General features: G+C 48.4%; 1 protein-coding gene across 1 annotated transcript in view; it reads right to left on the bottom strand.

The window, feature by feature from the left end:
* Window positions 1-8,728: 8,728 nt before the first annotated feature.
* The window catches only part of GPD1L (glycerol-3-phosphate dehydrogenase 1 like), a 40,428-nt gene continuing 35,216 nt past the window's right edge, over window positions 8,729-13,940 (bottom strand). Inside the window, exons 7-9 of the mRNA XM_014591779.2 lie at window positions 10,801-11,034; window positions 10,448-10,554; window positions 8,729-9,384 (exon numbers count right to left, since the gene is read on the bottom strand). Of these exons, the coding sequence (XP_014447265.1) occupies window positions 9,288-9,384; window positions 10,448-10,554; window positions 10,801-11,034 (438 nt within the window). The 3' untranslated portion in view covers window positions 8,729-9,287. The remainder of the gene's footprint in view (window positions 9,385-10,447; window positions 10,555-10,800; window positions 11,035-13,940) is intronic.

Below are 13,940 nucleotides of genomic sequence, written 5' to 3'. Positions count from 1 at the left end.
GTAAACCGGATACTGAGCGTGAACCAGAAAAACCGGCACATCCTTGGCAACCTGCCCGTCCCAGGCTTCAGCTGGGTTTTCTTAGACGCACAGGGCCATCTTTGTCCACAGAGCTCTGAACACCCACTCCAAGAGGGAGGCCAGGGGACAGAAGGTGTATCTGCCCGTCACACGCCACGTCCTTTGAAAACAGACCTGTATGGATCCTTTCCGGAAAGCCGTTCGGTCGGTTTTGCTAAACAGAATTGCAAATCCAGTGGCTTCAATAAAGCGCGTACACTAAATTTCCCTTAATTAAAATGGTTTACAGGAAAAAGTGAATTGGGCTTGCTCCTGCAAGGTATCTGTGGGCTGGCTGTAGCTTTAGTGCTTAAGGGAGTAAGATCCCACATGGACCACCCCAGTTTGAAGCTCACCTGGTGGCTTGAAAAATCACACTGGTTGGGGCCAGCAGGTGGTGTAGTGGTTAAGGCGCTGGAATTCCTGCATGGCTGACCACGGTTCAAGTCCCGAACCTGGCAGCTTGCACTCTCTCTTTCTCTCCCTCTCTCCCTCTTTCTTTCTCTGTCAAAACTTGTGTGCAAAAAAAAAAAATAAATAAATAAATGAATAAGATAATTAAAAAGAAAAAGAAAATCACACTGGTGTTCTGTGTGGGCATGCCCCAAATCCCCAGGGGATGGAGAAATGGCGGAGGAGGATTGTAGTGAGATCACGCCCCACTGAGGGGTGTTTTCTCCTTCTCTGTTTCTCTGATAAGTGCATATGCCCTCTGCCAATTAAAAAAAAAAAAAAATAAGTACTTGCATCAAGGTTCTTAGAGCTGGTTATTCAATGGAACCATTGCGGAAGCTTCCAAGTAACACGTATTCTGGGAGTTGCTGAGACAGAGAAGTCAGCTTTGACATGCGGGCAGGTCCCTGGCATGGTTTACGCCACCTTCCAGGTGGTTTCAGTGTGGACTGGGGTAAGCAACGAAGCTCCAAAGTAGGGCTTCTCTGACTGGAATGGACCCAGGTCCCACCCGGGTATCACCTGCAAGCTGAGAGTCTAATTCTGGTGGGTACAGGAGAGGTGCCAAGTCTGCCTTTCCAGGGACCCACCGGCCTAAACCCCATCAACAGGGAAATGGATAACTCGATGGGGTTTATTACCAAAGATCGCAAGGGTTTCCGGCTCTGCCTCTTTCATTGTGGGCATTCACCAGTCAAGCACAGTTCCAAACCATCCATAAACCTTTCGATCATTGTGGAAAAAATACAATCTTCCTAACATCCCGGTGCATGTTCTCGAGTGCGCCAAATCCTGTCAGGAAGTGCCCATGCCCTCCAGCAATTAAAAAAGAAAATGGGACCAACAGATGGTGTAATGGTTATATCACTGGACTCCCATGTGGTCAACAGCAGTTCGTGTCCCGGACCTGGTGGCTTAAAACTCCCTGCTCTTACCACCCTGTACTTCCTAGTCTCACTAATCTAGCTGGGCTTGCTGGCCATCTCAAGGCCTTAGGACATGCTGTTCTCTTTACTTGGAACACTGCTTCCTCCTCTATTGAATTCTGCCCTGCCCTGCTACACAGTTCAAGGGTCGCATCCTCAGGAAAGCCTCCCCCGACTTTCTCAAACTCACTTGGTAGCTGGTAGACCTCAGTATCCGTTTGTAGCGATGATGCTGGTGAATGACTTGCACAGTGCTGCCCTCACGTGATGACTCTGGGTATTACAGTAATTGCTAGAGAGGAGACAGAGACCCCATAGCGAACGGTCATGCTACAATCCCTTCTCTGTTTCTCCATCCTGTCAGGATTTGGGGCACCCGATCACATACACCCAAATGTGTTTTTCAAACCCCAAGACCAGGACTTGGACTACAGTAGGCCACATGGGATTCAGCTTTTCCTTTTTTCAAGAGGTTTTTGCCTTAGGGTGTGTGCCCTTGCCAGGGAGAGAGAAAGAAAGGGAAAGTGGAAAATCACCCCTCAGGGGGATGGCCATGCTGCAATCCCTTCTCCTCCATTCTGCTCCCGGGATCTTGGGCACACACATACGCGCTCGGTGTGATTTTCAAGCCACGAGGTCCAGGACTTGAACCTCAGTCAGCCCTGTGGGAATCCAGAGACAAAGCCGCCATGCCATCTGCTGGCCCCCTGCCTGGTTCTTTCTATCTTGAAGTTTCATAATATGTCCAGGGGATTGTGAAAAGCAAACATGTTTTCTAAATTTACAAAAATCTACTAAGGTAAATAGTACTATTTATAGAGAGGAACCTGAGAGTCTAGAGAGGGTGCGTGACCTGCCTGAGGTCCTGTAGGTCTAGAACTTTACTTTATCCTGGACTCCAAAGTCTGGATCTAGGGATGGACTAGTTTTGTGGGTTTTTTTAGATTCACTTATTTAATTTTATTTATTATTATTATTTTAAAATTTGCGACAGGGCACATGTGCTCACCAGAGAGAGATGGAGAGAGAGAGAGAAGGTGAGAAAGCAAGCTGCCAGATCCAGGGTTCAAACTTCAGTCAGCCATGTATGAGTCCAGAACCTTAACTACCACGCCCCCTGCTGGTGCAGGGCTGGACTAGTGCTTTTTTTTTCTTTTTCCTGAGAGAGATTTTTGCTATAGGCACATGTACTCACTGGAGAGACACAGAGAGACAGAAAGACAGAAAGCAAGAAATCGCCCCCCGGTGGGGGGGGGGATGGCCATACCCTAATCCCTTCCTAATCCCTCCTCCTCTTCCATTTTCCTCTCAGGATTTTGGGAACACACTCATACACCTGGCATGAGTTTCAAGTCTCTAGGTCTGGGACTCGAACCACAGACGACCATGTGGGAGTCCAGCATCTTAACCACCATGCCACCTGCTGGCCCCAGGATGGACTAGTTTTAAGAGGCCAGAAGCTCAGACAACATGTGTGCATGCCCGGGGCTGGGGAAGTGGATTCTTTAAGTAAAAGAATACACATTTATGAAAACAAAATTCAGTATAGGGCTGGAGGAACGACAAGCCAAGGTTGTTAAGCTCAAATTTCATCGACTTTGCGATAAAACAGCTCCTAAATGGAAATCACACCAGCTCTGAAGGTTACCGAGAGGCCAAGCAGGGGGGAGATTAGGCTAAGAGGTTTGTTCTTCCAACAGCTCCCACTCGGGCGTGGTGGCGCCCGCCCTATGCCAACGGCTACCACTCCGTTGCTGACACTTACTGGAAGCATGGAGAGTCCACCATCCCTTAGAAGGATTTCCCCAGGTGTGTTCCTGGACTCTTTCCTGAGGGCAAAAGGCAGGAAGCAGGTGTTTTCCTTTTGTCAGAATATCAGTGTCAGAATGAAAGAAAACAGACATTTCACGAAGACATTCCTAAGTGGGTCTCCACCATTCAGGAAGGGAGAGAGACCCAGGAGCAACAAACCCCAACAACGTCTGGCCCTTCTCATGTTGCATATAACTAACCAGATGCTAAGAGGACACAGGCAGGAAGTGGAAGCAAAACTCCCAGACCTTAAAATGTGTGATCCATTCTGAGTTACAAAGTCAGAGTGAGGGACCAGGAGATGGCGTGGTGGTTACGTTGCTGGACTCCCACACGGCTGACCACGCTTCAGGTTCCAGACCTGGTGCCTTGAAACTCGCTCTGCGCACATGTGCGTGTGTATGCCCAAGATCCTCCTGAGAAAAGAATAGAGGAGAAGGGATTGTGAGGTGGCCAGACCCACTGAGGGGTGACTTCTCACTTTCTGTGTCTCCAGTGAGCACGCCTGCCCTATAGCAAAAGTCTCTCTCTAAAAAAAAAAAAAAAGTCAGAATGAAACTTCAACGTTGAGCCACTTCCTAGCAGACTAGCTTACTTCATGAGAAGCACGATGCTATTCTATACAGGATGCCGACTGTCCCAGGACCAGTCATTCCTGAAGAGTGACCCCTGGTGGGCATGAGAGTCACAGTTCATGGGGACCCGGAACTTTCCCAGGAAAGCATCTTTACCCTCAGTTTCACAAAAGGCTTCTGGAGTTTTGCTTAAACAGTAAGTTCTTTTTTCCTTTTTTAAAAAGTGTTTCTTGTTTCAACATTCCTTGTAAACAGCTCCCTTCCATGTACCACTCTGCGACTATATAAACTTTCAGGGTCAACCATGATTCCGCTTATAAGCAAACACCTGCTTTAATAAAATGGCAGTTCGAATAACGAAATTGTATTTATTTATTTATTTTTTGAGACAGATTTTTGCCATAGGGCGTGTGCACTCACTCGAGAGACAGAAAGCAAGAAATCACCACCACCGCCCCCACCGCCCCCACCGCCCCGGGGAAGGCCACACTGCAATCCTTTCTCCTCCATTTTCCTCTTGGGATTTTGGCCACATGTGTGTGCATGCGTGTCCGGTGAGAGTTGCAGGCCAAGGCTGGGACTCAGACTGTGGCCGGTCAAGGGGGAGTACAGTGTCGTAACCGCTATGCCACCTGCTGGCTCTAAACATAGCCATTCTGAACAGGGCCTTGCTGTATCGTGACCCTCGTGCCCCAACTTCCCAGCCAGCCAGGGTTACGAGAGCGCCGCTGTGCCCGACTGTTCTGCGCCCGGCTGGCCCAGGTGCTGATCCGGCCTCTCATTCATCTCCAAGACTTCCAAGTGGTGGGACTTCCGGTGTGCCACTGTGACTAGGTCACTCCTCACGTTTTGGTGAGATCAGTCCTGCATATAAAGTGATATGTTTTCCTACCTTCTCTAGTTGTTTGCGACAGGAATAGGAGGGCACTTCAAGTCCATCTGTCCACTGCATGGCTAGAACTGAAAGGGCTTCGTCCTAAATTACAATTATGCAAGCAATGCTTGTTGAGGACTAGGGTAGAGATGAAGCCTGCCTTCTGTTTTTTTCATTGTATCTATTTATTTTTTAGTTTTGCCAGAGGTCCCATATGTAACCCAGAGAGAGGGAGAGAGGGAAAGCACCTCCCAGCGGGGTGTGGTTACACCGCAATCCCGTCTCCTTCATTTCTCTATCCTGCTGGAATCTGGGCACGTATGCACATGTACCCAGCATGGTTTTGTTTTTTTCTTTAAAAAATTATATATTTAATTAATTTTCTTTGTTATTTTTCTTTATTTTTCAATTTGACCAGAGGGAGACAGAGAGAGAAAGGGAAGGTGAGAAAGCAAGCTGCCGGGTCTGGGGCTCAAACTGCAGTTAGCCATGTGGGAGTCTAGCGCCTTAACTACCACACCACTTGCTGGCCTGTACCCAGCATGTTTTCAAGCCCCTGGGGCTGGGATTCAAGTCATAGTGGACCACATGGGATCTGGGTTCCCTCAACCACTAGGCCATAGAGCTGGCCCAAGCCTTTCTTTTTCAACTGTCTGGAATTTTGGTAATAGAACATCATTCAGAAAAAAACAGGACCAGTAGCACAGGCTCGAGGGGGTTAAGTGTTTATTAAATCAAGCTTTTAGGGAACATATCGACCTCCAGTCTGTAACTAGATCCAGTACACATGCAGGTAAAAGGCGAACAGGTCAGAATTAGAAAACTGCCGTTCCCTCTGTCCCCTGTCCCCTCCCCACCACACTCTCCTTAGGCCAATGCCACGGGCCATGGCACAGCTAAGAGTGAAATGAAGAACCAGAAAGGTGAGCTTGACTCTATCTCATAGAGCGGATTTCAAAGCAGATCTTTATTTTACATTACAGTAGGGTGGATTATGCAAGGCCATAGTATGGATTTTACATTCACAGGTTTTCTGAAATCGTACAAATTAATCTGGGTGCCTCCCTCCCTGGGATCACAATGAATCAGAAATGTAAATGAAAAGAAATGACAGAGGATGGGTGGTTACAAAAATAGATAACTCGTGGAGTAATAAATACAGTTAGCAGAGCGTACACTTAGAAAATTCACCGTTCTCCATAATATGAAGACTATCAGAAGTATGACCAGGGGGTACAGCCAGCAGACTGCAGGGTGGTAAGAGGGCATTTGTGAAGGACACACACTCGAGTACAAAACCCACAGTAGGAAGTTGAATGCAGATGACAACGTATAAAACACACAAAACCCTCATTCCTCACATCTCATTCTCTTACTCAGTAGACACCACGATTAGCTTACAGCCCTTTGTGTAGCTTAAAAAGTGATTCTTTATTACCTATATATAAATTTTAAAAAAGATTTATTTATTGACTTATTTATTCACGAAACAAGCAGAATTGTAACATTGGTGTAAAATTGCAGAAAATGGTAGCATTTTGTGTGTTTTCATGTACTTTCGTGTATGGGGCTTTGAAATCGCCCCCAAAAAGTTTTAGTTGAGTTTTTCCAATTCCCACAAAAATCTATTCGATCATCATTTCAGGTATAGAAGGAAAAAAGAAATCCAAACCAGGGGTGGAGGGGAGGGTCCAAATTTGACAAAGTAACTTTAAGTTCATGGATCTGTAAGCGACATTCATATATTCCTCTAACACTTATTAAATATGACATAAGTTACCTATATAATGCTACTCTGGAACCAATCTCATTTACAAGGTACAGTAATCCCACTCTAATTCTAGAATTAAAGCACTTATTCCACGAAATGTGCGTTATCAGCGAGGTTGACATCCATCGGGTTGGATCTGACAGTGTCACCTTAAAGCTTCATCGAAGATTCACGGCAGACCGGAACTCTAAAAGCTCACGACTAACAATACCACAGGTAAGTTCTTCGCACCGACTTCGTAGGGAGTGAAGGGTCTGCCCTAAGGTCACCCTAGCCTAGAACAGTGTTCCCTGGAAACTTTAGCAAGTTTACTTGCCACAACAATCTCTGTCGTCTAATGTGCTTGGGACTTGCTGGGTTAATAAGCAAACAGGTTTCACCCACTTACTACATTCATCCTATCCCTTCAAGACGAGTCGACAGGCAGTTTCCCCACACTCACCTGCCCTTTCCAGGGACCACCTGGAATCACCACAGCATGCCACAACACTCATTTCCAACTGGACGCTCTAGTAGGTTTTCTTTCTTTCGTTTTTTTTAAAGAACCATTTATGTTATTTATTATTATTATTATTACTCAGTTTGACCAGAGAGAGAGACAGAGAGAAAGAAAGAGAATGTGGAAAAGCAAGCCACCAGGTCTAGGACTTGAACCATGGTTGGCCATGTGGGACTCCAGCACCTTAACCACCACACCATCTGTTGTCCCTTCTTTTTTTTTTTTACAAAAAAAAAAATAAAGAGGGATTTTTGGGACTAGCAGTTAGCGTAATGGCTATGTCACTGGACTCCCATGCAGTCGACCGTGGTTCGTGTCCCGGACCCGGTGGCTTAAACTCATGCTGGGTGCATATGCGTGCGTGCCCAGGATCCCAAGAGGAGAATGGAAGAGAAGGGATTGTGGCATGGCCATCTCCCCTGGGGGGTGATTTCTCGCTTTCTGTCTCTGTCTCTCTCTGTCTGGCGAGCACATGCGCCCTGCAGCAAAAATCTCTCCCCTCCCCCAAAAAAGAGGGATTTCTGCTATAGGATGTGTACACTCATCAAAGAGACAGATAGAGACAGAGAGACAGAAAGCAAGAAATCGCCCTCCCCAGAGGGCTGCAATCCCTTCTCCTCCATTCTCCTCTAAGGATCTTGAGCATGCACACACTTCCAGGGTGAGTTTTAAGCTGCTAGGTCTGGGACTCGAACAGCAGTGGGCTACATGAGAGTCCAGCAACGTAACCATTATGCCATCTGCTGGTCCCACTCTAGTAGGTTTTCTAAAGCAGTGGTTCTTAAGTCGGAGTGGGGATCTGAACACACAAAAGGCATGCCGAAGTGCTGGTCCCACAGCACGGCAGAGGCCCGGGGTGGGACCAGCAGCCTGCATCTCTAAGAGACTCCGAGTGCAGCCGATGCTGTTGGACTGAGGACCACACTCGGAGCAGTGTCTTATGGAGACAATGACCCACACAGGCCTCAGCTGCAGGGAGCCCTCCTGTAGCTGCATACGGCCAAATCAATTAGCTGAGGTCAAATCAGCCCAGGGATGTCTCAGAAGGTGCACACCCTGGAGGGGGAGTGGAGTGCTGTACTTGACTCCTGGCTCTGTCCCTACTCACCAGGCGACCAGGCCCAGAGCCTGCATCTTATTTTATCCCAGAGCCTGCATCTTTTTTTGAGAGAGAGATTTTTGCTATAGGGCGCTTGCGCTCGCCAGACAGACAGAAAGAGACAGAGAGATAGAAAGCGAGAAATCACCCCCCAGGGGGGATGGCCATGCCACAATCCTTTTTCCTCCATTTTCCCCTCGAGATCTTGGGCACGTGCGCACACGCCCGGCATGAGTTTTAAGCCACCGGATCTGGGACTCGAACCGCGGTCGACTACGTGGGAGTCCAGCGACATAGCCATCACGCTAACTGCTGGTCCCCAGAGTCTGCATCTTACGAGCATAGCCATCATGCTAACTGCTGGTCCCCAGAGCCTGCATCTTAAGAAAGTAGTAACAGCCACTGGCTCTCATGAGATCAAGATCGTTGAGGCTTAAAGGAAATGTTTGCAAAAAAAAAAAAAAGCACTGCCTAGCAGAAAGCATGACGCATGCGTCTACTGTAAATCGGAAGACAGTGGCAGTCACAAAGGAAAACCCTTAGTGAGTTTTCTGTCTTCCATCACTGCTGGGTCTGTATAAAAACACGTTCAGGCAGCTAACCAAGAGAAAGAGACTAAAATGCAGAAAACTGCAGTGAGAGAAAAACACCTAAATGGATTATCTAATTAAAAAGATCTCATATTAAAAAAAAAAATGATCAGTCCACGATTGAAGGAGTTCATTATGCTGGCTTTGAGATAGTGTTAAAAGTTAAATAAGTTGATCCCTAACGCACTCACTCGTCCATTCTGGCTATCATGTTAATGCTGGTTAAAATTTAATACCCAAAGAAAGAAAAAAAGAATTCTTCCACTCAAATACATATGAATTACATTGAAAAAAAAAATCTTAGCTGAGTTAGTTCCAATCTGATACACTACCAAGGAGGGGGAATTTCGAAAGCAGTTTTTGAAAAAGGACCTTTCGTTTGGGTCACGGAAACACCCACAGAAGGAAAGAGGAACACACACTCATGTTTGCATGTGTGTTTAGTTGTTGCCCTGTACATCTCAGCGTCAACGGACTGCGTCTGACTGCGCACGCCTGCACAACTCCACGCGCATCCAGGGTAGGATTACATTAGGCAAACGTCTTGTGGCCAAGTCGTGGTTTCCATGTGAACTCAACGGGCTGGCTGGGAAGGCAGACCTTTCCCCGACGCACGGCACGGTTCGTTTTATATATGCTCTGGATGGCTCTGGAGACAAGACAGCATCTCTTGAACCGGTCTGCCTTCGTAGCAGATCTGATACACTGCAGTAAACAACGGAAACCTAGTTGGGGAGAAATGGGAAAAAGACAAGGTTAGGCCATCTGGTTTACCAAGTGTTTCTGACCTGCCTAAACAAGCTACAGGTTAGTGTGCTACTTTGGAAGACATGGCGACCACTTCTGCGTTCTACATTCGTTTTTTCTTTTCTTTTTCTGCGCGGGGGGTGGGGGGAGGCAGCTTTATTCTTAGGTCTATTTCTTTCTTTCTTTCTTTTTTTTTTTTTGAGAGGTTTTTGCTATAGGGTGCGTACATTTGCCACAAGGACAGAGAGAAACAGAGACACCACGCTCAGTGGCTTGAAAAATACCCAGGACCCAGGACACGTGTTCCCCACATTCCGACATGACAGAGAAATAGAGAAGGGATGATGATGTGATCACGTCCCACTGGGAGGTGCTGTCTCCTCTTCCTCTCTCTCTGTCTCTGGAAGTATACATGCTCGCTGGCAATTAAAAATAAATTATTTTTGGGAACCAGCAGTTAGCGTAATGGCTATGTCGCTGGACACCCATGTAGTCCACCGCAGTTCGCGTCCTGGATCCGGTGGCTTAAAACTCACGCCAGGCGTGTGTGTGTGCATGCCCAAGATCCCGAGAGGAGAATGGAGGAGAAGGGATTGTGGCGTGACCATCCCCCCTGGGGGCTGATTTCTCGCTTTCTGTCTCTATGTCTCTCTCTGTCTGTCTGGCGAGCGCACGCGCCCTATAGTGAAAACCTCTCCAAAAATAAAAAAAATAAAATAAAAAAAAATAAATAATTATTTTTGAAAAATTCAAGAGGTATGGCATGTAGCTCTTACCAAACAGCCTGCAGGGAAGCAGAAGCTAAACTTCTTATTCTGTAATGTGCCTTATAGAACGAGCCCTTCCCGCTGAGGCTGAGCCTGGCAGTGTACACGCTCATGGTCAGGGCAGGCAGGGGCCCACAGCACCCAGAGGACTGGACGATTCCAGGAGATCGTTAAGCACGCTTGTCCAGTAGCTGCGCTACTGTGCTGGGGGCTGACAGCCACGCGGGCTGAGGGGAGGACATTTATCTGGGCTCCTGGACAATGGAACACTCACTTGTCAATCAGCCCCTTCTGTTTGAGGATCCGGTAGACCTCGGCTGAAGTCTGCGGCCCTTGGAGCTTCTGCCCGTTCAGCATCTCCTTCTCCAGTTCTTCAATGGTCTGAAAGGATTGAAAAGAGAAATCTAGGGTTAAGACTAAAGGTTCAGTTAGTTCAAGAGGAGAGTTGGGAGAGGAGAGCTGTGGTCCCTGCACAAGCCAAGGAACACAAAGGCTGCATGAGGTAAAAGTCAGAGGACTGGAGAGAAGGCGGCCATGGAAACAGCCACCCTAGCAAAGCGCAGACTCGGCATTAGGCTCGCCCGGGCCCAGGCGTTCCCAGCGAGGAGCAGTGGTGCGGCGGGCTACCTTCCCGGTCCTGGCAAACGCCTCGGCCACCCTGCGGTTCCGGCCTCCGTAGCAGGTGGTGATGAGGTCGGCCACCCCGCAGCTCTCCAGGAAGGTGGCTGTGGACACCTGGCCCTTGCAGAAGATCCTGGCAAAGGCAATCATCTCCATGAGCCCCAGGCGGATGACGGCGGCTTTGGTGTTGTCGCCACAGCGGAGGCCATCGCAGAACCCGGCTCCCACGGCCACGATGTTCTGCAAAGAGACGACAAGGCCGGGACGCCGCTTTAGCCCCATCCCAGAGGCGGAGGGAGGGGCCTGCATCAGGCGCCTAATTTTTTTTCCTTAAAGAATTATTTATGTAATTCTATTTATCATTACATTAAGAAATAAATTATTCATAATAAACAATAAAAATGAATGACTACTTATACGGCTCCCACGGCCACGATGTTCTGCAAAGAGACGACAAGGCCGGGACGCCGCTTTAGCCCCATCCCAGAGGCGGAGGGAGGGGCCTGCATCAGGCGCCTAATTTTTTTTCCTTAAAGAATTATTTATGTAATTCTATTTATCATTACATTAAGAAATAAATTATTCATAATAAACAATAAAAATGAATGACTACTTATTATTAATTTATAGATAATATAATTAATGATTTATTCATCAGCATTTATTTATAAATTAATTAATTTTTATTAAATAAATAATTCTTTAAGGAAAAAAATTAGGAGCCTGATGCAGGAGCCTCTGTCTTCAGTTAGCATTATTTTCTGCATTATAGGACAGGTACACATGTCACAGAGTCGTCGGGAGAATTTAGATGAGAGCGTGTGTGGGAGCCCGGCGTGGCTCCCGGCAGACTCTTGCTGGAAAAGCTCCTTCCCGCCTCTGTTCACGGGAGTCCCTCGTTTTCTCTCTCCTTCAGCCGGTAGCTGTTTCCTGGGGTGGGTTCATCAGGACTGGGTCCAGAACAGGGCGGATGAAGGGCACCCGGGAACCTCCATGCGTTGCTTTCTGCCTGCCCCTGTGAAAGCTTCCCCGCACTTGCATGCCACGTGCAATGCAGACTGCAGGCCGCGTCAGCTCCCTGACAACTGTCTGCAAACTACCTGCCCCATGTGCCCCGACAGCAGGGCTGGGCGTCCCCGGCCCAGTGCACCCTGGGCACTAAGCGCATCCTGTGATGGGAGCCGGATGGCCGGGGAATGCTGGGGCGAGCTGGTGCCCAGTTCTGCAGCTCTGCCGTGTCAGGAGGGAACACCTGGACCCTTCAGGATGGCGCCGGGCAGGGACTAACAGCTTGGCCCGCAGAACTCCCAGGTGGGCCCGACCAGGCCCAGAAACCCTCCCTGAGCAGCAGCCAACCTAAGGGAGCCACGACACTTTCATCCAGAAGGCCTCGGGGTCTCACTCTTGCTTTACTGCTGCATGACACTGTGACAATCCTTCATCCCAACTCCTGGGTGAGTGGCCAAATGGCTTTACTCAAGTTGCCATGGCCAGGTGCCCAGCTTAGGACTGGAACCTCTGGCCAAGGGGTTGGATTGCTGAAGCATCTCTCTGCTGTCTGCTGGGCTATGTTCCCGGGTCCCCTTCATCATGCCCCATTCTGGACCCATTCCTGCCAAACCCATCCTGGGAAATAGCTACAGGCTAAAGGAGAGAGAAAAGGGCCTCCACTCAACAGGAGACTCCTGTGAACAGAGGCGGGGGAGCGCTTTTCTCATAAGAGTCTGCTGTGAGCCACACCGGCTCCCGTACACGCTGTCTCATCTTAACACTCTCGACCACGCTGACGTGTATGCCTGTCCTCCCACTTCCTGCCTGGCATGACCGAGGCTCAGGGTCTGTGGCCTGCTGGGAACACCCAGCTGGTGAGTGATGGAGGCAGGACACGTCCCTGCTGCTGGTTCCTCAGGCCTCCAGCAAACCCTGGCCTTGCTGTTCCCACAGTGTGGGAAATCGCCCTCCCTCCTCTGTAAGTCAAAGAGACCTCCCTGACCCCTCTGCCATTATATATCAAGGGGCAGTCCCTGGCCTGCAGGGGAGGTGAAACGTGTAGCTTAGGGGGGGCCGGCAGGTGGCGTGATGGTTACGGGCACTGGACTCCCACGTGGCTGACTGCTGTTTGAGTCCTGGACCTGGCAGCTTGCCTTCTCACTTTTCCCCCCCTCTCTCTACCCCTCTCTGGTCAAATTAAAAAATAAGTAAAAAAAAAAAAAAGTTAAATAAAATAATTATAAAGGAAATATTGATATTAAAAAAAGTGTAGCTCACAAAGAGAAAATTGTCACCAGGAAAAAGAATGAAAACAGCTATAGCTACCTTTACTGAACTGTCCCAAGTGTTTCATGTGTTATTACTATTTTTAGAATTATTTTATTTAAATTTATTTATTTATTTATATTTTAATTTGACCAGAGAGGAGCAGAGAGAGAGAGAGAGTGAGAAAGCAAGCTGGAGGTCCAAGACTCGAACCGTGGTTGGTCATGTGGGAGTCCAGTTCCCTTAGCCATCACGTCACCTGCCAGCCCCCCCTTAAAAATATTTATTTAATTCCATTTATTATTATTTTTCAATTTGACTAGAGAGAGACAGAGAGAGAGAAAGGGAAAGTGAGAATGCAAACCACCAGGTCTGGGACTCGAACCACAGTCAGTCATGTGGGAATCCAGCACCCTTCCCCACGACACCACCTGGCAACCCCAGGGTTCCTCTATTATTAACTCATGTAAACCTCATGACATCCCCACAGGGCAGGTCCCATAATCCCGAGCAGTGCAAGCTGAGGAGGTGAAGCTCCCAGGGTAGCAGCTTGTCCACTGGGCCGCTCCAGGGCCAGCCAGAGAAAGGCACAGGGAGGCCACCGCCCAGTCTAGTAAGAGCTTCCCTTTGTTTGCGTTTTTTGTTTCTTTTAGCCACTTGTCAAGGGGCTCATGCACTTGCCAGAGAGAAAGAGGGACAAAAAGAGACAGGGCAAGAGGGAAAAAGCACCCCCTGACGGGCCGTGCCAAGCCACAATCCCTTCCTCCTTTACTCCCCCACCCAGTTGGTATTTTGGGCACGCACGCACACAGGCCTGGCATGTTTTTCAAGTGACCGGAGCCAGGACTCCAACCATAAAGTTGGCCACGTGGGATCTGGCTTGCTGAACC

This window comes from Tupaia chinensis, unplaced genomic scaffold, assembly GCF_000334495.1.
Source record: "Tupaia chinensis unplaced genomic scaffold, TupChi_1.0 Scaffold000617_2, whole genome shotgun sequence".
In the NCBI taxonomy this organism is placed as follows: Eukaryota; Metazoa; Chordata; class Mammalia; order Scandentia; family Tupaiidae; genus Tupaia; species Tupaia belangeri.
The sequence above is the reverse complement of the archived record's forward strand: the minus strand, read 5'-3'. Positions and strand labels throughout refer to the sequence as shown.